General features: G+C 45.3%; 1 protein-coding gene across 5 annotated transcripts in view; it reads left to right on the forward strand.

The window, feature by feature from the left end:
• The first annotated feature begins 2,628 nt into the window (after positions 1–2,628).
• The window catches only part of GLT8D2 (glycosyltransferase 8 domain containing 2), a 37,209-nt gene continuing 16,799 nt past the window's right edge, over positions 2,629–23,038 (forward strand). The window contains exons 1-6 of one of the 5 annotated variants that reach the window (XM_014581050.3): positions 11,684–12,043; positions 15,715–15,759; positions 17,797–17,907; positions 19,045–19,140; positions 20,712–20,880; positions 22,035–22,152. In XM_014581050.3, coding sequence (XP_014436536.1) covers positions 20,780–20,880; positions 22,035–22,152 — 219 coding nt within the window. In that variant the 5' untranslated portion in view covers positions 11,684–12,043; positions 15,715–15,759; positions 17,797–17,907; positions 19,045–19,140; positions 20,712–20,779. Of the gene's footprint in view, positions 2,654–11,681; positions 12,044–15,714; positions 15,792–17,796; positions 17,908–19,044; positions 19,141–19,211; positions 19,298–20,711; positions 20,881–22,034; positions 22,153–23,038 lie in introns of those variants that run through there. The other 4 variants (XM_025178897.2, XM_014581052.3, XM_006138007.4 and 1 more) reach the window with 4 other exon arrangements.

Below are 23,038 nucleotides of genomic sequence, written 5' to 3' on the forward strand. Positions count from 1 at the left end.
ACCCCACCCCCTTCAGTTCCTTGCTTACTGCCTCCAGTCGCAGACAGAACTCATCTCTCACCTCAGGTGTTTTTTCTTCACATGCAGAGTTAGTGTGGTTTTGTTGTTTTCTTAATTTAGTGTGGGTTAGTTGTTTCTTGTTCCAGTTACCTATTATAAAAAATATACATTTTTCATTGTGAGGTGAATTGCAAAGCAGTGGCGGAGCTCTGACTGCAAGACAAGCTGCTTGAGTTATTTCTTCCCCCCAGCCCCTTTAAAAAAATGAACAAACACAAGAGAGGATAGAAAGAAGACAGAGGGCAAAAGGCCTGCTACCAACAACATGCAATACATGTCATGACCCCATGCCTGTTTCAGATGGTCACGCATCCTGTATTCATTGCCCAGAGAAGGCTCACGTTCCACAAAAATATGAGCACTCTGCAGCCTGACAGCCAGGGCCAGAAAGGACAGGGAGCTTCAGCTCCATATGATCCTATCTGAAAAGGCTATGTAGCCCACTGAGGAGTCACAACACCCTCAGCCAGAGGCTGCGAAGAAGAGATCAGCCTCAAAATGAAAGCTTCTCTGGCAAGATCTCGCCCTCCCCTCCCCCAACCCACTCCTAACTCCATCACCCAGGGTGAGCAAGAGACACGTGCCGGGCACTTCCAGCACTGCAGCACCAAGATGATCTACTGGCACTGCTTCCTTGAGTTCCTGCACTTCCTCGGTACCAGCCTGAGCATCCTTGGCACCCGAAAGGTTCCACAGACAAACCCCAGCACTGGCTCCTTCTAGATCTCAACACCCGGCACCAGTGAAGGTATTGGCACTGATGGTCAAACAGGTCCCCTGCAGATCATCCGTGCTGCCTTCAGCCGTTGCAGCACCAATCTCAATGCTACCACTGTTAGCGACACCGGTGGAGGACCATTCACATGATGAGCACATAGCACTGTCAAAATCTGCTCGTGAATCACTGGTACTGGAGACAAAAAACAGGACTATGTAGCACTTTAAAGACTAACAAGATGGTTTATTAGGTGATGAGATTTTGTGGGCCAGACCCACTTCCTCAGATCAAATAGTGGAAGAAAATTGGCACAACCATATATAACAAAGGATACAATCAAAAATATTAACACATATGAAAAGGACAAATCAAATTTCGGAACAGAAGGGGGTTGGGGGGAGGTAAATGTCTGTGAGCTAATGATATTAGAGGTGATAATTGGGGAAGCTATCTTTGTAATGGGTAAGATAATTTTATGTCTTTGTTTAGACCGAGGTGTAAAGTGTCGAATTTAAGCATGAATGACAGTTCAGAGGATTCTCTTTCAAGTCTGGTGTGAAAAGATCTTTGAAGCAGGATGCAGGTAATCAATTCTTTGCATGATAACATAAATTATATTTCTGGATGAGCAGGAATATGTGCCGAAAGTGTCCGTCTGCTATGTACATTGGACAAACGTCTCAGACACTTCGCCAAAGAATCAATGCCCACAAAACAGATATTAGACAGGTTCAACCAGAAAGGGCATTGTCTCAATGACGTTATTACCTGCATCCTGATTCAAAGACCTTTTCACACCAGACTTGAAAAAGAATTCTCTGAACTGTCATTCATGCTTAAATTCGACACTTTACACCTCAGTCTAAACAAAGACATTAATTATCTTACCCATTACAAAGATAGCTTCCCCAATGATCACCTGTAATATCATTAGCTCACAGACATTTGCCCCCCAACCCCCTTCTGTTCTGAAATTTTATTTGTCCTTTTCATATGTGTTAATTTTTTTGATTGTATCCTTTGGTATATATGGTTGTGCCAGTTTTATTCCACTATTTGATCTGAGGAAGTGGGTCTGGCCCACGAAAGCTCATCACCTAATAAACCATCTTGTTAGTCTTTAAAGTGCTGCATCGTCCTGTTTTTTGTTTCAGCTACACCAGGCTAACACAGCTACATTTTTATCACTATGGTACTGGAGAGGCATGACAAGTGTCATTTTTCCCTCCCTTTGTCCAGGGAACCTTCCCTGGTGCTATTTTCTCCCTGTGTTTCCCCAGGCTCTAATACTGTGTTTCTTAAACTTTTTAAAGAGTGAGGAACACCAAACAATTTATGAGGAACACCAAGGATTTTTGTTGAGCAAAAAAAAGGGGGGGGGGGGTCCGGGGAAAAGCTATTGAAGAAAAAAAGGGGCTGGGGATTACTGAGCAAAAGAAAAAAAAGTTGCCTGCCCCTTTAAGGGCAGCCATTTTGAACTCTGTTTTTCCTCACAGCACACCAGTGTGCCAGGGAAGACAGTTTGAGAAACACTGCTCTACTAGATCTCTGGTGCTGTCTGAGCTCACTGCCTTCAGGGATGAGGATCGAAGGAGTGTTTCTTCTTTGGGTGATGTCCCCGTGGGTGCTCCACATATGCTGACGGGCAATCTCGGAGACGCAGATTGGAGCTTTTTCTAAGCAGTTGCTAGTTGGGCCGCACATATGCAGCAGGTGTCTCGTGCTGCCGGCAGTTTGACAGTTGAGCGCGGCCCAACCTCCTCCCCTCAGTCCCTCTTCAACTGCCTCAGGGCGCAGATGGAATACTCTGTCTCTTGAGGCACTTAATCTCTCCACAGAAACAGTTTTGCTTTCCACACTCTCACTATCCAATTAGTAAGAGATTACTTTATTAGATACTTTGTTTCACTCAAATTAAAAAAAAGGAAGAAAGAGAACAGGCTATTCTCCCGGCGCTGCCGGCTTCGGCAGCAGCAGTTCCACTCTCAATTAACAAAAACCCAAATACCACAAGGGAAGATAAAAGGAAAGAATAAGATTTCTGCCCTGAAGGGAAGAGGCTGCAGACACTTTGCTATTGAGCTCACCCGCTGTGGGCATTTAGTACAAGCAAGAGTCTCCCCCCCCCAACTCCATTTTAATCACCGTTAACGGCTTGTCATGCTGGGCTCTCAGGGCTCTAAGAAATATCTGTTCTTCTTTGGTGGTGTCCCCATGGGTGCTCCACTTGAGGTGTCGGGCTCATCCCGGCGCCGCAGGTCAGAGATTCGTCAGCTGTGGTCCAGCCAGACCGCGCATGCGTGGGGCGCGTGCTGCTCGCGCTGCCTAACAGCCTGCGCTGAGTCCGGCTTCCCGCCAGTTCCTCCTTACCTTTCAATGGTCGCAGGCGGAGCAACTCTTTCTCTCTATCTGTTACGGAAGATTGTGTAAATAATTAGTCAGCAATAGTTAATAGTTATTGAGTTAGTTAGTTAGTGTTTGTTCTATAGTACTTAAAAAGAAAGAAAGAAAAAAAAATGTTCTTGGCAGTTTCTTAATACCGGCTTCCTCCAGCTTTAAGAAGTGCTTGCAGTGTCAGGACACCATGCTGGCGTCTGACGGTCACTCACTGTATGTAAAATGTTTGGGCGAGGGGTATGTACCCCACAAATGCCCACACTGCCTGAATTTAACCAGCCGGGCAAGACGGGATTGTGAGATGCGGCTGAAGCTGCTCTTATATATCAAAGCACTTCAGTCACAAGAGCCTCAGGTACAGGGACAATCAGCACAAAAACCTTCATTGGAGGCAAAAATTCTGACTGCCTCCGCAAGAAGAAGTCAAAAATCAGCCAGACTCCAGCAGCAAGACGAGCGGCATGGGAAGAGCCTAAGTATTTCCATCCCCAGTTCCACCTCTAGCAAGGGGGCAGATTGGGCAATGGCTGTGCCTACAAGACCAGAATCCGCACCGGTTCTGTCTCTCAGGCACTCTCGCTCACCCGCAGTTGCAGGTGCCCCTGCCCTAACAGAGCTGTCATTGACCCCGGCGTTAGCGGCACCGATCATGCTGCCACTGGCCGCGCCAATTACTATGGCACCGACCCTGACCATGCCGGCTCCAGCTGTCTTTGTGCCGGCAACGGCGGCACCAGCCACTGCAGCACCGGCAATCACAGGGGCACCAATTGGCTCAGTGCCAGCTACCACCGCACCATCCCTTTCAGCACCAGCTACTGTGGCACCGAGCGCAGCACCGGCTGTCTTAGTGCCGGCTCAATACAGCTTCTCCCTGACGCTATCACTGGCACCGAGCTTTTTATCAACAGGCTCTTCATCGGCGCCGGCTGCACCAGCTGAAATTGACAAGCGCTGAGGTGCTGCTGTGTCAGCCTCCAGGGTTGCTCCATGCCGATGCTCTGATTACTCACTGGCACCGCAGTATCACAGCTCCCCCTCAAGTTCACAATCAATGATGCATGCAAGATCTGACCATTCCAAGGGCTCAAGGTTTCATTCCTCACTAAGCCCTGATCAAGTGCCTACCAACTCACTCTAGGTCATCCTCCTCGCTCTTCTCTGAGCCACGTGGACGTCAAGCTCACACTAACACTGGCTCCAGCAGACACACTCGACGATACTCCCCATCACCCCATCGTTATCGCAGACATTCTCAATCACCTTCATACACCAGATGCAGGACTTGCTCACCTAGATTGCCTACATGTTTGTCTTCATCTCGTTATCGTCACGACTACAGACGACGATACTCACCTGCATATTCATCTTCTCGTTATGATAGTGATCATCATCGCTGCCATAAGGACTACCATGATGAGAGACGATATTCTTATGGATGCTCTTCGTTCCTGTCCCCACGACGCTACCGATGTCGCTCTCGTGACAGGCCTAGGGTTCATACGCCACTGGCTGTTTCTACTCGACCCTCTTCACCATCTGCTAGTATGCCTCTCCATCAGACACAATCACAACCAGGGCAGGTACTGACTCCACAACAGCCACAAACGCAGGAACAATCCCCAGTGGACCACTCTGCTGCTTTGTCCTCTCTGGATGATGTGGTGTTCCTTGATGATTCCTCTCCAGTACATGATGCTCACCAATTTCAGGAGCTTTTTAAAAGAGCGGCAGAATTACAGGACCTGCACACAGCAGAGGTTCAACAGAAGCTATTAAAGAACCTTCACAAATCCCAAATACAAAAATGGCATTACCCTTTGATGACACAATCCTAGAAATTGCCAATAATATATGGCAAACACCAGTGTCCGCTCAGCCCACTAACAAGAAGGCAGACAAGAAATATTTAATTCCCCCGAAGGGAATGGAATTTTTGTTTATGCACCCCCAACTGAACTCATTAGCGGTAGATGCAGCCCAGCAAAAATCCAAGATGCCACAATATAGGAATGCTGCTGCTGATAAAGATTCTAAACGTTTACATCTGATCGGATGGAAAATTTATGCTTCCACCACACTTACATTGAGAATGGCAAATTATATTGCTCATCTATCTAATCATAGTTTTGATAATTACTCAAAGATGGTAGCAGTTTTTAGACAACTTGCCCGACGAGAAATGGCAGCTTGTTAAATCAGTGATCCTCAACAACGGCCCTGCAAATTTCCCTGGATATTGCTGATGCAGCAGCATGGGCCACGGCAACGTCAGTAGTTATGAGACGCTCTTCGTGGCTACAAATGGCCTCTGTACCTAAAGATTTACAATCTAAGGTAGAAGACCTGCCTTTTGACAGGCAGAGTCTATTCGCAGAGAAAACGGACCTAGTTCTGCATTCGGGCAAGGATTCTAGAACCACCTTGAAAACGTTAGGGATGTATATACCTCCATATCGTTGCAAACGATATACACCCTATTTCAGACAGACCTTTCTCATATGGGGCGTCCAGGTTCAGACAACAGGACCACCCACAACAACAACAACAGCGCCCAAGACCACATCAACAAAACCGCAGACCGGAAGAAACCCTAATTCCCAAAACAACAGACAGCAGGTTTGATGGTGCAATCAAAGGACTGAGAACCATTCTGTTAACTTACGACCCTAGAACACAGAAATTATTCTATCATCGATTGAGACCATACCAGCACAGATGGTTCACCATCACCACAGACCACTGGGTCCGGGAGATAGTAACAGCAGATAATCCATCCCTTTTCTTTCCCGTCCTCCCACCACCCCTCCAACTCCATCCCTTTTTAGGGACCCATCTCACGAGAATCTCCTAATGCAGGAGGTTCTTCGTCTCATAGAGATTGGTGCGGTGGAGGCAGTACCCGATCAATTTTGGGGCAGGGGATTCTGCTCCCACTATTTTCTCATGGAGAAGAAATTGGGAGGTTGGAGACCGATCCTGGACCTTCGCAATCTCAATCGCTACCTCAGGAAGCAGAAATTCAAGATGGTAACACTAACTTCTCTATTTCCAGCCCTAACAAAGACGATTGGTTCACGTCCCTTGATCTGCAGGATGCGTATTTCCATGTGACGATACACCCAGCTCACAGACGTTTTCTGAGGTTCATTGTAGACACACAGCACTTTCAGTACAAAGTCCTTCCGTTCGATCTCTCTTTCGCGCTCAGAGTTTTCTCAAAGACCCTTGCAGTGGTGGCAGCGCATCTTCATCGTTGAGGTATTATGATCTTCCCATACCTGGATGATTGCCTACTCAAGGCTCATTCGTTTGAGAGTGCACTGTTGGCCACTCAGGTCACACGAGACTTGTTCACGGATCTAGGCCTTGTACTGAACGTTCTGAAGTCCTCGCTAATAGTTAAAAGTGGGGAGAGGGCATTTTGGAAGGTATATAAAACCTCAAGCTTTAGTGTTTAAGCCAATGTCTGATATTAAATGTTAAGATGAAGCCTTCATGGGAGAAGGGGTGTACATTATCCCACACCTGCCTGTTATGGGATTGCTTGCTATTTTCTATTAAGAATATTCTCAGTAGCCACTTGGGTTCTGCAGCTAGAGAGGTTAAGCTGGATCTTGAGAGGAAAATAGCTCTTCTGAGGCAGTCATTAATCTCCTAGGCATAATTTCAAAGTAGAACCAATCCCTCTGAGCAAGTCAATACTCACTATCCACAAAAGAACGATAGGTCTCTTTTAAGTCCTCTGCATATTGGGCTGACATCTCTCAGGATTGTTTAGCCAACCAATTATGGATATACACTGAGGACAAAATTACTGTGGACTTCAATAGGAACAGGATGTAGCTTTAACATAGAGCTTGTTATTGCGGTTGGAACCTGTGACCCAAGATCTCAGAGATACACATAAACCCTTCTATCGATTCTATGCTTAACTGCAAGGTAAGACTAGCTGATCTTTGGTGTTACCAATTGACTGTTTCCTGCAGAGGGAGGATGTGCTACCAGCTGGCTGCTATGAACAAGACCTCAGCAGGCTCTGCAGTAAGCTGTATCTCCTCTGCTTAGAGATAGTTCATCACACTTTCAGTGATAGGGGGTAACCTCCTCATCCTGAGACTCTTTGAAGGAGCTAGTGAGCATGATCTGGAAGTACAGGCTGACTGAGGTCAATTACACCTTGCACACAGACAGGAAATGGTGTTAACAGGTCACATCTGCTACTTGCAGCCAGGCTATCTTTGAGAAATCAGAGAGATGCTGGGACTAATCAACTGTCATAGGTACAGAGGGTTGGGTAGTGCTCAGCAATTGGATAGCAGGTCTCCAAGCACATGCAGAGCCGTGGTGTATCTTGCTGAGGGCATTGTTTATTCTGACCAAGTTTGGTGCCCCATGATGGAGATGGAGCAGTATGGTACTAAAGGTTCTGTCATTTAGGAACTTTGTAAAATCTCAGCCATGGGCGCTTGTGGTGAATGATCTCTCAAGGCACTTTATTAGGAGAAGAGGATGCCAACTCCGATACCCATCTACAATTATTAATATTACTAGGAAGCTGCACCCCCTGCTCACTACACTTGCCAACCCACCTCCTCAGAGCACTGGGGTGGGAGGAAGGCCAGGCAGCTTCCGCCCCTCCCCACGAAGTACCAGGGAAAGAGAAGGCCGCGTGGCTCTGCCCTCCTCTGGCATGAGCACTGGAGAGGGGGGAGGCTGTGTAGCTCCTGCTCACTCCCCCAGAGCACTGGGGATGGGGCAGGGAGGGGGCCACAAGGCTCTCCCCCCCGAGCACCCAAGAGGGGGAGGCCATGCTGAGCACCAGGGAGGGGGAAGTCTGCAGGGCTCTTCCCCCTTCCCCCTCCGAACACTGGAGAGAGAGGAAGGGGAAGGCCACAGAGCTCTGGCCTCCCTGGGCTGCTGTGGAGAGCCTGCCCCCAACTCTTTCTGGCCCCTCCAGCATGCTCCTGCCTCCCCCCAGCTTTTTCTGGTCCCCTCCAGTCCCTGGCCCACCCCCGCTCTTTTTGGCTCCCCCAGCTCTTTCTGCCCCCTCAGCCTCTGGCCTGCCCCGGCTTGTTCTGCTACCCTGGCCCTTTCTTGCCCCTTCTGTGCCTCCAAGCCCACCTTAGCTCTTTCTTGCTACCCCCCAGCCACCACTCTCCCCCCTTCACATGGGCCTGGAGAGGCTGCAGCTAGTAGGTGGGGAGAGGCCATTTCTGCGTTGGGGATGTATTCTGGGCTTGGAGTTGGGGGCGTAGCAACACAACATGTCGTATGAGGTCACTCTTGTCATCCCACAGGACAAACTCTTTTAAATATAGGACTATGTAGTACTTTAAAGACTAACAAGATGGTTTAGTCTCTGGCGACAGAGGCATGTAGATTAGACTACCCAGCATAGGAAAATGAAGCGGCGATTTAAATAAAAACTTTTCCGTTAAAAGTATTTCCGCAAAATCATGCCAGTCTAGACACAGCCCTCCTGTCTATCCATGTGTCTGTCTGCGAGTCTGCTTGTTCAAGAACTTCCCCTAAACGGTAAGAGCTGGGACCACCAAATTTGGAATGCAGCTTCCTCTTCTCCTAACTTAAAGCAAGGTTGGGGTTTGTTTGTGCCAGGAGAACTGGAAGCCCTGGGAAAAGGACAGTTTTCCATAACATGCAAAGGAAGGGGCTGCTCCTCTGAGGAATGTGATGCAACGCAGTGGCCACTGGGGGCAGCAGGCTCGCAAGGGAGAGCTATATGCAGAGTGTCCACTGGGGGCAGCTGCACTACCAAGGGAGTGGCCAGCAGGGCTGGTCCTCTGCCATTTTGCCTGACAGCACAGCAGGTAACTAGCCCCCCTGCCCCAAACCCTTTCCCTCCCCTCACGGCCCTTGGCTGCAGTGCCAGAGAGAGGGAGAGAAGAGGCCCCTGATGGCTGGAGTGGGGAGGAGGGAAGAGAACAGGCCCTGGGACAGGGCAGGGAGAGAACATGCTCCGTCCCCAGCCTCCTGCACCCCTTCTCCCCCCCAATCATCCTCAAGGCCCTGCCCTAGGGGACCCGAGCAATGCCAGGTAAGTCTGATAGTATTTAATAACCATTCGCCCTGTCGTGCTAATTAGCTATAGTCTCCTATCTTTGGCTCTGGTCCTGGCAAGCAGCTCTACGAAAGTGGAACTCTCTACCCACAAAGAGCTGCCTGTGGGATCAGGGTATGAAATCACACACGGACAATATAGTTCAGACAGTTATACTATATATAGGCTGGAGCTTTACACATTTGCTTGTCTCGTGGCCTTATTTTAATCTGTATTCTAAATTTGGTGGCGTTTTGGTTTGGTCTAACACTAGTTGCTATTGAAAAATGAAGCTGTTTCGAATAGTCATAACTGGATATTACAAAATTCTATCTTCACTGGTTAGAATTGTATGTATCGGATGATGCTACGGCTGCAGAATAGCAGTACAATGTCATACTTCTTTCAGTACTTCCTCCTGAAAACCCCATGGCTTTATTGTAAAGAAAATATTTTAATGGGAGAGGGCATTAGACTGGTACAAGGAGGGGTAGGAAATTCCAACCACAAGAGGTGACCTGGAAATAGGCACAGAAAAAAGAACAGGAAAAGGTGCAAAGAGGGTTTCAGGAGAAAAGGTATTTCAGCATGTTAGTAACAACATTGATATTTCAAATTACCTTATTGTTCAGACCCATTCCATGACTTCCTCAAGACTTGGGAGGGACAGAGTTCAAAATCACAACCCCATTCACAGCTGAATTTTGTAAACATTCCCTAGTTTTATAAAGGGACAAAACAACTACAAGGATGTGAACGCTTTTAGAAATGTTAGCATGTTAAAAATTCACATTAAATGTTTACATCTTGACCTTGACTACTGGAAATTATGATAAAACAGAAAAATGGGTAATCTGAAAATAAAAATAAATTGTTTATGGTATAGTCATCCAGTGGGAAAATATCAGTAGCAAAGATTCTAGCAAAATTCCAACAATAAAAGCATTTGCTGTTGATTTCTTTGGAGGGTAGAGGGAAGCAGAGTTCATTACAGATGTTCAAGTTTAGCTGTTATTGAGATTACAATTGGTTCTTCTTTCTTTTTAAATGTAACTTACCAATAAGGATGCTAAAAAAAGCCAGATGAAAAACCTTTAATCTACTGCTATTGTTAAAGACGCACCTCGCTATCCTTAATTGGGAGTATTTTCTAAGAATTAATGTAAGAACATAAGAATGGCCATACTGGGTCAGAACAAAGATCCATCTAGCCCAGTATCCTATCTTCCAACAGTGACCAGTGCCCCAGAAGGAATGAACAGAACAGGTAATCATCAAATGATCCCTCTCCTGTCATCCATTTCCAGGCTCTGACAAACAGAGGCTAGGGACACCATTCCTACCAATCCGGTTAATAGACATTGATGGACCTAACCTCCAATAATGTATCTAGTTCTTTTTTGAACCCTGTTAAAGTCCTGGTCTTCACAACATCCTCTGGCAAGGAGTTCCACAGGTTGACTGTGTGCTGAATGAAGAAAAACTTCCTTTTGTTTGTTTTAAACCTGCTACCTATTAATTTCATTTGGTGACCCCCCTAGTTCTTACATTATGGGGACAAGTAAATAATTTTTCTTTATTCACTTTTTCCACTCAAGTCATGATTTTATAGACCTCTATCATATCTCCCCTTTAGTCTCCTCCTTTCTAAACTGAAAAATCCCAGTCTTTTAAATCTCTTTTTATATGGTACCCGTTCTAAACCCTTAATCGTTTTTGTTGCCCTTACTTATTGGTGTTATGCAAGTGTTCATTATAGCCGTGGTCCCCAACACGGTGCCAGCGGGGGCATTTGTCTGCACCCGCCAAGTGCTCAGGGCTGGGTGCCGCGGATTCACCCCCCGCGGCGCATGGGGGGGGGAGGAAGCGCTAGCGCCGGCCCCGGGCACGCGGCGCTTGGGGAGAGAGCGCTAGCGCCGGCCGGGGCGCGCGGCGCTTGGGGGAGGGAGGGAGGGAAGAGAGCGCCGGCCCCGGGCACGCGGCGCTTGAGGGGAGAGCGCTGGCCCCGGGCATGCGGCGCTAGAGGGGAGAGTGCCGGCCCCGGGCGCGCGGCGCTTGGTGGAGGGGGGGGAGAGAGCGCCGGCCCCGGGCACGCAGCACTTGAGGGGAGAGCGCCGGCCCCCGGAATGCGGCTATGGGGGGGGCCGCCCCCCCCGGGCGCCCGGCGGGCGAACGGCCACGCCCCCTGGCGCCTGGCAACCCCAAATGGTTGGGGACCACTGCACTATAGTAATGTATTACTGTTAACACATTGGCTGTGTGTCCTTTCTTCTTCCTTGTTTCTTACTTACCTATACTTATATCTTCATGATTACCAAAAATGCCAAATAAAAAAAATGTAACTCAAGATCATGCAATTGCTGAAGTTGCTTCTGGAGATATTTGCTTCCCCCCCATCTGGACTTTTGTTTCCTCTGGTATTTATTTGCAATCTGCCAGATGAAGATCTGAAGGGAGTTTGCCAGATCTGGGGCTGCATCGTTCAGCACATCTGGAAGTGGTTTATGGGGCTCTCTCAGTCCAGGCAGTGCAACGTCTGGATTCTGAGCAGCTTCACAGAGGCAGAAAAAGGAAAGAAAAACCAGCACCACTCCAAAAGACACTGGAAGGATTTGAAAAAGGATCCCCAGTTTAAAAGCATTACTGTAGCCCTTTAAGGCTCTTGTACCTAGGATTTCCAAAGGGAGTCATGGGCAAGGCAGTTTTGGCATGAGTGCTTGCAGTTTTGGGTCAGCTAGGAACCGAGTGTTGCTGCCTTGCCATTCTTCTGGAGAAAGAAGCTGCGAGTGCTGAGCTGCGTTTGAAAGGTAAAGACTAATTAAGCAGGAAATATCTAAACAGTAATGTCACTGTTTCATACTCGGCTTTCCCTGCTGCCGCCCCTCATTTTGTTATATGATCTGGCAATTGTGTCTAGAGACGTCAGATTCCAGTAATCCACGTTTAGGAAAACTAGGGCAAATGTTTGCAGAGTCACAAGTCATTTCTTTCTTCAAAAGCTACAAAATGCAGACCATCGGGATTAAGAATCTTTTCAAATTTTGAACTAAAAGTTTTATTATATGTGAATCTTTCTAGGTTGGGATTTTAAAGTTTGAAATCCTGGTGCAATTTGGGCTGTTTTAATTATTTGTGGAGTTAGCGGGGGGTTATGACAGGCCAGCTGCATATAGCAGTGACTACAAGTTACATTTACAGTTTGGGGCAAATTCTAATTGCAAGAGAGAAATCCTGGTCCAAAACTGCCATTGATTTCAGTGAGACTAGGATTTCACCCCAGCAGTGAGAATTTTGTCCACTTACCAGAATTACTTATTCAAATTTCCAGACTAGAAAGGAAACAATATTTGTGTGCTGTGCACAGGAGAGGAGATTTCTAAAGGCAAAGCTCTTCCCTTGGCTGATCTGTAAATCTGTGCCTTTGGAGAGAGCAGAATATTGGACTCTAGATAAACAATGCAGAGTCCTAAAATAACTTTTACTTTCCATGATGTTTATTGATCTGTCTTTTTCAAACCAGTTGCGATATGTACATGCATATAGATTGTTCTATTTAGAATTGAACCTGTCAATCAAAATTGGAGACTGACTCAAACTCTTTCCATAAATTCAGAATTAACCAATAAAGAACTGTATTTTGTGACTCAGCTTTCAAGAATTCATACCACTCTAGCCTCTTCTCTGTCCTCTTTGCAGCAAAATGAACTATATTTAAAAATAACCAACAGAATATCTGTATCTCTAGGGAGAGAGAGAAATTGCACATGCTTCGATTGTTTTCTTTTTGCTTTGGGGATGTGTTGTTGTTCTTGTTTATTTTCGTTTTTGATATCTTATCTCATGTCTTGAATGTTTCCTGAAGTTTCAATTTGCTTTCATCAGTTTACAGGCCTCAGGATGCAAAAAGAAGTTCCCCTAAACATATTGCTCCAAAATATGACTGACCCCTCCATAAGTGCAGTGGAGGGGCAAGAAGACTTGCTGTGCGTGGGAGCACTAGGAATGTGGGTTGGCTAGCACCAAAGGCATCTCTTATTACTAACTAGATGTGGGGCAACATAAAGGCCTTGGCTGTGTTTTCTGTACACAACACGCTGTGTTGTCATGAGAGCCTTGTGGGAGTATCAAACTAATAACCTTTTTGTTTCCAAATGTGTACCTTGTGTTGTATTTTATTTTTAAAAAGAACCTTTTACAAGGGTTTATTTAAAAGCCTATATCCAGAGAAGAAAAAAATAAGCAATATTAATTTTTTTAATGATGCAACAGAACATCTATAAGACCATCATTAAAATCAGTGTGAGTTGTGACAGACCCAAATTTGAACCCATAAATTGAAAAAATAAATAATAATCTGCTTTTTACTATTAAGATTTTCGAACTTCGTACTCCCTAAAGTGCAAAGAAAAAAGTAATTTGGCTTCTAAAATAATAAAAAAGTGGTTTTCCCCCCATAAATGTCCATTGAGGGAATTTAATACATTCCTCAGAGGCATCTGATACTGGCCACATTCAGGGCTCCATTACAATGACAGTTTTAAGGAAACTTCTACAGGCAGTCCCCGGGTTACGTACAAGATAGGGACTGTAGCTTTGTTCTTAAGTTGAATCTGTATGTAAGTTGGAACTGGCGTCCAGATTCAGCCGCAGCTGAAACTGACCGCCAGTTCTGACTTACATACAGAATCAACTTAAGAACCCCAAGCGTCCCCAAGTCAGCTGCTGCTGAAACTGATCAGCAGCTGATTCCAGGAAGCCCGGGGCAGAGCAACTCTGCCTGGGGCTTCCTGTAGTCAGCGCTGGTCAGTTTCAGCAGCGGCTACATCAGGACGCCTGGCGCAGAGCAGCTGGGGTGCTGCTGGGTTGCTCCAGTAGTGCCGCTCCTCGGCACTACTGGACCAACCCAGCAGCACCCCATCTGCTCTGCCCCAGGCGTCCTGATTCAGCCGCTGCTGAAACTGACCAGCAGCGGCTGAATCAGGACCAGAGGAGCTGGGGTGCTGCTGGGTTGGACCAGTAGCGCCCAGAGCGGCGCTGCGGGACCAACCGGCAGCACCCCAGCTGCTCTGTCACAGGCGTCCGGAGAAAAGCCTAGTCTGCTGGGGGGGACGGGGACGTACTAGCTGTGCCCCCCCCACCGCAGCAGACCAGGAAGACACGGGCGGCGGACCGAGACGCACCGCGGTCCCGCCGCCTGGGTCCTCCGCAGCTTTGCTCCCAGTCTCCCTGGTCTGCTGGAGACCAGCAGACCAGGGAGATGGGGAGCAAAGCCTCTGAGGACGCCGGCAGTGGGACACCCGCGGGGCGTCTGGGCTGTCCCGCTGCCGGCTTCCCCCGCGGCTTTGCAAAGCCAGCAGCAGAGAAGCCCAGGGCGCATGGGCTGCCTCGCTGCCCGAGCCCCGCCCTCGGCTTTGGAAAGCCGCGGGGAAGTCGGCAGCGGAGCAGCCCAGGCGGGCCTGGGCTGCCTCACTGCCCGAGTCCCCCCCCCCCCGCGGCTTTGCAAAGCCGCGGGGGGGAGGGGATGGGGGGCTCGGGCAGCGGGGCAGCCCAGGTGCGCCTGGGCTGCCCCGCTGCCCGAGCCCCTCCACGGCTTTGCTCTGCGTCTTCCTGGTCTGCAGACCAGGGAGACTCAGAGAAAGCCCCAGAGTACACGGGTGGCAGGACCGCGAGGTCCCGCAGTCCGTGTACTCTGGGGCAGCCCCGTTCGTAACTGCGGATCCGACGTAAGTCGGATCTGCGTAAGTCGGGGACTGCCTGTAGTTGCTCCAGTGTTGTAGATGATGTGTGTCCTCACCTATCTCTTGTTGCTGCAACCTATTGATTTATGCTGTCCCCTGGTTGCTGCAACTGGGGAAATTACACTGATGTGAAAGCAGTGGTGGAAGAGTTCCCTAACATTGTCAGTATGGACACAGCCCAGGAGATAGGATTCTAGTCTAGGTAGCTCCTTTGTCTAATCTAGTATGTCAATATCTATGTTGCTGTGTGTTTGATTGCAACAAGTTTTAGAAATGTCATTGTGGTGTTAATATTTGTTGTTCAGCTGTATGAGGAGTCAAGGATAATTTCAACAGATTAAAATACCGACAGATGCATTTTGTGGATATATTGTGTATTTGCATGTGTTTTATTTTCTGTTTTACATTAAGAAAAATCTGTTATAAAAATGTTGTAAATATTGCCAATTTAAGTGACTGTACTTAGTTTATCTAAACATTGCTTGTTTCACTTTGGGTTGTGTATTTAAAACATTTTTTGCTTTTTAATTTCTGGATTATATAAAATCAAATTGTTGTCCAAAAATATGTAAATATAATACCTTTTCATAAAAAAGCTTTGTAAAGTTGGGATCCAATCTTGCTTTCTTTCAAGTCAAAGGCAAAACTTAATGATGCAAAAATTGGACCCATAAAATACTAAAGAAATATTGATCACTGTTTTTCTAACTTCTCTCTTTCTCTCTCTTTTTTAACTACAGATTGAATTTCTTAGCCAAAGCAACATATGGCTCTGTTAAGGAAAAGTAAGGAAGATTCCGAATACTTCAATATCAATGTGATTAACATAGTTTTTTTAAACAGCTAGATAACAATCATGTAAAAATTTTACAGGAAATTGTATAGGAGGGTTGCATGCTAATTTATCACTACAATTCTGCAAAGCAATTAATTTCCTAATTTCACATTTATAATGAGTAACCCCTTCCCTGCTCAGCAAAGCACCCAAGCATGCTGTTTAACCCCACTGAAGTCAATGGGAATATTCGTGTGTTTTTCTGTATTAAAGGTTATAATGACGGCATCCAGTCCTGACACATACTTAACACTTGCTAATTCCAGTGAAATGAATAGGGCAGATTCAGAAATGAAATACAACGGGGTGTAAATTAGGAGTCAGTAAAAGTGGGTGAGTCTAAACTGATGTAATTTACATACTGAGTGTCTGGTAATAGATTTAAGAGGAAGTAAATTAAAATGTGTGCAAGAGGCTGGTTTAACACACATTTCTTACATTTTCCCTGTATGTTTTCCTGTTACATGCCTCTGTCAGTCTTTGGTATGGAAATCATATAAATGAAGACTTTCTTCTATCTGTTCACCAACATGTAACTTGCATCATCTAGCACATCACTTCTGAATTTGAATCAATGGAGAAAATCTTGAGATGCGCCATTCTGTGTTGTCTTGACTGACATTGAGAACAGAGAGGCTGCAGGTAGCTTCTCATCAGGTTCACAGCTAGGTCTGTTGGAGTTATAGAAGCTCTTGCTTGGAAACGGTTCCACCTCTTCCTAGACCCATCTGTGATCCTGATCATGGAGGAGCCATCGAAGCTATTGCAGTGTTGAGGCAAAATAGAACCAGTTTGCAGGAAGGAAACAGAGCCATTCAGGGCCTGGGGCTCACTTTGAGTCTTCCAAGATAGTCAGTGAATGGTTGGCAGTTTGAAGGGGCTGTGCTATCTCCCAGATCCCAGTTTTCTGGAAGCATGGAGAGTGTTGGTGTGGATGAGTCCTTCACTTTCTTGGTGAACAGTTTTGTTGTAATGCTATCAGTTGGTTCCATAGGCCAGTGACTTCCCTTGTTGTCAGTCAGCTGGGGGGTGCCTGCCTCCCAGTATGCCCTCACTTGATCCATGCAATCCCATTGAAATCAATGGGTCAGCTCATCAGCTGGTGTAAACAATGATTGCTCTGTTATTCTTGATCCATTCCAATTTACACCAGCTGTTGATTTGGCTCAAAAGATTTTTACAGGTGAAACTCAGGGCAGGGTTCTGGGTTTTTTTCTGTGATCATTGTGAGCACACTTATGATGCTACATAACTAATAACATAGAATTGAAGATGACATTTGGCAAGTTCATTGATGATGCTTATTTGCCTTTAACCTATCCAGTAACTTCCTACTCACTCAGGGGTGATTGTTAGATTGTGTATGTATTCAGTCCAAGACAGACTTCTGGTAGAAGCTGAGAAATCAAAATATACAGTAAGGCATTTGCTTGTTGCATGCTCTGATTTTGCCAAGTAAAGTACTAGAATCAAAATATTTATATCTCTGCAAATATTTTTGAACAAGCACAGTTTCTGTGGCATGCCAAGTTTGTTTGTGATGTTTTTAGAGTTATCCTCAAATAGATGATGAATGGTTAAATTATTTCATTGAAATAATCTAAAATCCTTTACTGTTTGAAAGTCCAGGCAAAGGAGTTTGGGGTAAAGGAAAAGGACGGATAAGGTTAATTCTGAAATCCACAGGATAGCCAGAAAAAAGTTCCAAAATCAGTGTATGGGCGTTTTATATGGCTCTCACACATTTTAAAATCAGTACATCAATTTATACAAATAAAAAAAAATTGTACATTCTTTGTTACCCTCTAGATATGTGTATGACTTACAATCAAGCTCATAATCATGTTCTCTTCCTCATCCTTCCACTTTCTTCCCCTTCCCTGTATTGTCAGTTCGGCCTTAGCTTAGGAACTGGTTCTGCAAAGAGTTGTTATTGACTATATTGCTTACTAGCACATATACCTGAGGGTGTATTATCTTTTCCAAGCAATATCCACTGGGGATTATGGACAGCACTCTGTTCCCTATCTGCTCCCCCGTACCACTTAGTCCCACCCATGTTTGAGCCATAGAGTGTGAGGAGCAAAAAACCTGAGAGGTCAGTATCACAAAGGTGGCTGGACCACCATTCTGTGCGAGAGGAGGGATGCTTGTATGTGTATTAAGTATATAATCAGTGTTCCCTGTAAGTTATGCGCTTGTGCAGCTGTTCAGGAGAGATTCAAGCGCTACCCAGCTGATTAGCAGAGCGCCCACAGCTAGGTTTGTGCTTCTACTGGTGGTGCACATTCACACATGCCTCGGTGCAGATAACATTTATTCTGCATATGGATGGAAAAGAATAGAGAAAACATTGTATACAATACCCCCACTTTGGTGTTGGAAACAGTTTGCAGCACCACTATAGAAAGGCTATGTCTACACTGCAGGTATTTGTCGGCAGAGAGTATGCTAATGAAGAGCTCATTAGCATTTGTCATGCTCTCATTTGCATATCTTCTTCAGATCCTTTTTGCGCAAGAGGTTTTTGTGCAAAAACCCCCTTTTGCGCAAGAACCTGTAAGCCTCATTTTTTGAGAAATAAGGGTTCTTGTGCAAAAACCTCTTCTGCAAAAAGGATCGGAAGACGATATACAAATGAGAGCGCAAGAAATGCTAATGAGTGCTTCATTTGCATTTCCTCTTCCAGAAAAAGACTGCAGTCTAGATATAGCAAAAGTGTGCATGAGACCATTCCGACCAAACCTGTACCTTGCTTTCTGTAACTATGGTGAAAATGGATTTGTCTCAGCTACAACAGCAGTTAAAATCATTTTCAACAATAATTAAGGAGAAAATGGGGATCAAATCTATGGCTGCTGCCAACCATTTTCAGCAACAGGTAATTTTCCTAGGGTAAGTAGCCCTTGAATAATATGCTTAATGATTTGGCAGTTAGCTTGTTTTGGAAGCATTTGCAATCAGAAGAGCCTTGAATACCGAGACATCTGGAAAGAACAGACTGCAGATTGTTGATAATACTTCAGATGGGCCACAGTGCAAATTTTTAAGCAAATCTTACAAGCAGTTTTTGTTTTTAATTCAGTCAAAGAGCAAGTGAGATGAAATTTTCAACACAAATGCAGGAATATAGTAAATGGCAGCTATGTAGCTGGTAAAATGAAAATACGGGTATTTAAGTAATTAGTATTAGTTTTTATACTAACTTTCAACCTGTTGTCCTCTTTTATTTCAGTTAATCAGATCTTATTATTCCTACTTGTTTTGACTATCTGTGTCATTCTGTATAATAAAGTTCACAAGGTGCCAGCTACATTAAATAATGAAACAGGTAAGTAGCTCATTAGTTTATTTTATTTAGGTTTAATGGTAACTGAGCACTGGTTTCTGTTTCTGTTGTAGGATAAACAGAATCACTTGTGTCTTTTTGACATAATCTAGAGCAAAGACCTTTCAATTTCTTGATCAGCTGATTTGAATAAGACCAGGTCAGTAGTGACTAAGATTCTCCATGGTGATTCAGGGACTGATCCTACCCTCCTTCAGGCAGCCATGAGAGTAACTTGAAGTTTCTTACAGGTACTGTCCTCTTGCAATCTGGGTGCCTGCCAGCTCTTTAAATAACTCCCTGCTGGCTTTTGCCACAGCTCAGCCAGCTCTTGCTGGCTCTTGCCCTGTGCACCAGGTGTGCTGCTTACTTTCACCTCTGCCTTCAGGTCAATGAGAGTTTTTCTGTTCATGTCAATGGGAATTGGATCACAATCTCATTTCAGATACTAACAGAGAAATCTATTGGTAACAACAGTGATGATGGTTTTTAATGATGGGGAATCTGCCTGCGGAGACCCAAATGAGACCACCAATTCATTTCCAGCAGGTCATCCAACCAATCTGAGCCAGCTGACCAGTTACTAAAGACTTGTCTGCATTAGAAAGCTTTTCTGCTTTAACTGTTCTGGATACAATTATACGGGCATAAAAGTGTAGGGACTAAGCTGAAGTTGTGTAAATCCCCTTTAGAAAGTATCACTACTTTCACATTAGGGATTTTACCAATATAAATCTGTTGATTTTTAAAAAATCACACTCCCAAATGCCATGGTTATACAAGTAACATGTTTTAAATGCAGACCAGACCTTAGGAGTGAAATGGTTCGTAGCATAGGCCAGATCTAAACTACAGACTTCTGCTGGCATATGTCAGAGTATGAAGAGGTGTGATTCTTGAGCACCTCAAGAATCTGCATAGACAAAAGCCCCTAGTGTAGACACAGCTACATTGGCAATCCTGTGTTTTTAGCAGTATAGCTTGTTTAACTGGCAGGATGTGATTATAGTGTTCAAAGCACAGCTGTATCTACACATGGAATGCTCTGACAGTGTGAAGTCTACCGGTATTCCTGTTTCAGTACATTGCTCCTAGTATAGAGTTAGCCTTGGTATCTACGTGTGCCAGTCTCAATGCTGTTAATAGCGTTGCCCTGCTCTTCTCTGTCAGGGCCGGCCCACAACATTTTGGCACCTGAGGCGGGGAGCTCAAATGATGTCCCCATGCCCCTTCACTTGGGCCAAAACTTTGAAAGGTCTCAATTCTGCCTTCTTCCTGTTCTACTCCTCTCATGGTACTGCTCTGCTACCTACATATGCACCAGCAGCAGACTCAATTTTCTACACTCTGGGTCTTAGTAGCACCCCCCCACACACACACAGTCTGGCACCTGAGGTGGTCGCCTCAGTTCGCCTCATGGTAAGGCCAGCCCTGTTCTCTGTTTAGCAGCTTCCTGAGCCTTGTAACGCTTTTGCTCTGTTAGATTCTAGTTTATACAACGCATATAAAAGACGTGGTCTGTCATAAAATGGTGCTGAATTCTGCACAGCAATTTGTGCTTTTGCTATATGCAGTTGATTTGGAGAGCCCCGAGGAATTGGAAGAAGAAATTCCAGTGGTGCTTTGTGCTGCTGCGGGTAGAATGGGCGCAGCTGTAGCAGCAATCAGCAGCATCTACAGCAACACCGACGCTAATGTTTTGTTCTACATTGTTGGCCTAAAGAACACGATTCCACATATCAGGTAACAGTATTTATCAAAAATCATTCATTTTGCTGCTTGGCTAGGGCCAGATTGTCACTGGGCTTTGCACTGCTGCACTGGGGAGGACTCAGGGAGTCATTCCTGCTCCTTGTCCAAAGGCTGTCGCAGTCAGAGTTCCTGTGGTCCCCTGGGTTCAGGGGCTGCTGCCTACTAGCCTTGTTGGGGGCACCAGCCAACTCAAAAGGGGATAAATTGAACTTCTGAGGGGGCTGGACCAGGGAGATCCAACCTGTAGTATAAGCCAGGTGATGGCTACTGCCTGAAACCAACCAGCGGCAGAAAGGACTCCATGCTGCAAGATGGGACAGCGTGTGTTTCCGCTGCACAATCCCTCTTGAAGCTCCCTCTGGAAAAGTGTGGCTTTGCACTACTCCTTATTCAGGTGCTTTAAACTTCAGAGGAGAAGAACAGATAGAGCAGGGCTAAAAAAAGAAAGGAGAAAAAGGAGAGGCAAAAGTTATAAACATGGCACGATCATGCAAAATTGTAGGTAGTGTTTAAAGTGAGGTGAATTGAACCCAAGTGCATACTAAGGAATAAATCCATCAGTGAAGGGGGCCATAACAATCTCATTCAGGATGCTCTATCTCTCTCGACTATATACAGACTTACAACTATAGTATCTCAATAGTCTTTAATGTGTTTATTGTCCCAACATATCTGTGAGGTAGAGCAGCACCGTTAACACTATTTTACAAATAAGGAACTGAGGTCCAGAGCCTCAAAAGTGTTTAGGCATCTAACTATCTTTGAAAGATGAAAGGTAAGAGGCTAAGTGCCTTGGAAGAACTGAGCCAGGGAAAATAAGTTACTTGCACTGGATGATACAGGAGGTCTGTGGTGGAACAGGGTCTCAAACTCAAGTCTGGTAAGATCCCTAAAAGATGCAAATACCTGTCAAGTTGCGGCCCAAGAATTGAATCTGAAATAGAGCTGGTCAAAAGATGGAGTAAAGTGTGAAAAAAAAAGACAAAAAACTCCACGTATTTTTAATTGTAAGTGTTTTGTGTTTGTTTTTAAACCACTAATCTTAAATATAACCTGGGCATCTGCCACTAAGCACTTTGACATTTGATAGTGAAGGTTCCTGTGGTTTTCTGTAACACATTTTTATAATTTCTCATTCATTTCAGAAAATGGATTGAAAATTCCAAACTGAAAGAAATAAAGTATAAAATTGTGGAGTTCAACCCTATGGTACTAAAAGGAAAAATAAGACCAGATGCATCACGACCTGAGTTACTCCAGCCTGTGAGTAAGCAAATACCGCCTATCACCAAAACAAGAGCTGTCACCATCTCAAAATTTCAATGAAGACTGAAAGTCTTCAATGAGCTTTGTGCTCTGCTCCTTCTTGCAGAACCGCTGGGGTATTAGAGGTGTTACACTGGTTGGTAATAACATTTGATAATTTTTTTTTACTAGACTAGCATTCCTCTTGTGGCAAGTGCTTCTACTCCACCTTGTCACTCTTCTGCTCTGTCTCTTGGGATAGAGCCCCCTTTATATGTTGTCGAGGATCCTAGCAAGTAGATCACCTGACAGGATTAAACCCTGGTCTGACCTGGTTAAATCTTGCCCAGGCCATATACTTGGGCTGACCAGTGGGGAGATCAAGCTTGACTAGCACCTTAGAGATCTGTTACACTTTTGTTGAAATGTACCGGTAATCAAAATAAGCAGTGTTGCTGCCTTGCCCTCCAAGACCTTAACTCCTAAGAGATTACAATTTTTTTCTTAAACATCACTCAGAAAAGAACCAACAATGAAATGTCAAGACACTCATAGGGAGGCTATCACTGCAGCATAGTCCCTGCTATTTTGCCCATCTTCCTGCATGGGATTTTATCTGCTTGGGACTTACTATTATAACTTTAAGAAATTAAATGCAGCTGCAACTGCGAACTGACTGTGATCTGGGCTAGTCTCCCAGTATAATTCAGAGACTGAAGTCTACTCTAAATTATACTGGCTGCCTGCAACTGCTATTGTCTGATGTGGAAGACAAAGCTTGCTAAAATATAAGGAAGCTGCAAATTTGTCCCCTTTCTAGGGTTGCTAACTCTTCAGGATTCTCCAGAAATTAAAGATTAATCTTTAGTTAAGGATTATGTCACGTGAAGAAATCTTCAGGAAT

The sequence above is a fragment of the Pelodiscus sinensis genome, chromosome 1, assembly GCF_049634645.1.
Source record: "Pelodiscus sinensis isolate JC-2024 chromosome 1, ASM4963464v1, whole genome shotgun sequence".
NCBI classification, from domain to species: domain Eukaryota; kingdom Metazoa; phylum Chordata; order Testudines; family Trionychidae; genus Pelodiscus; species Pelodiscus sinensis.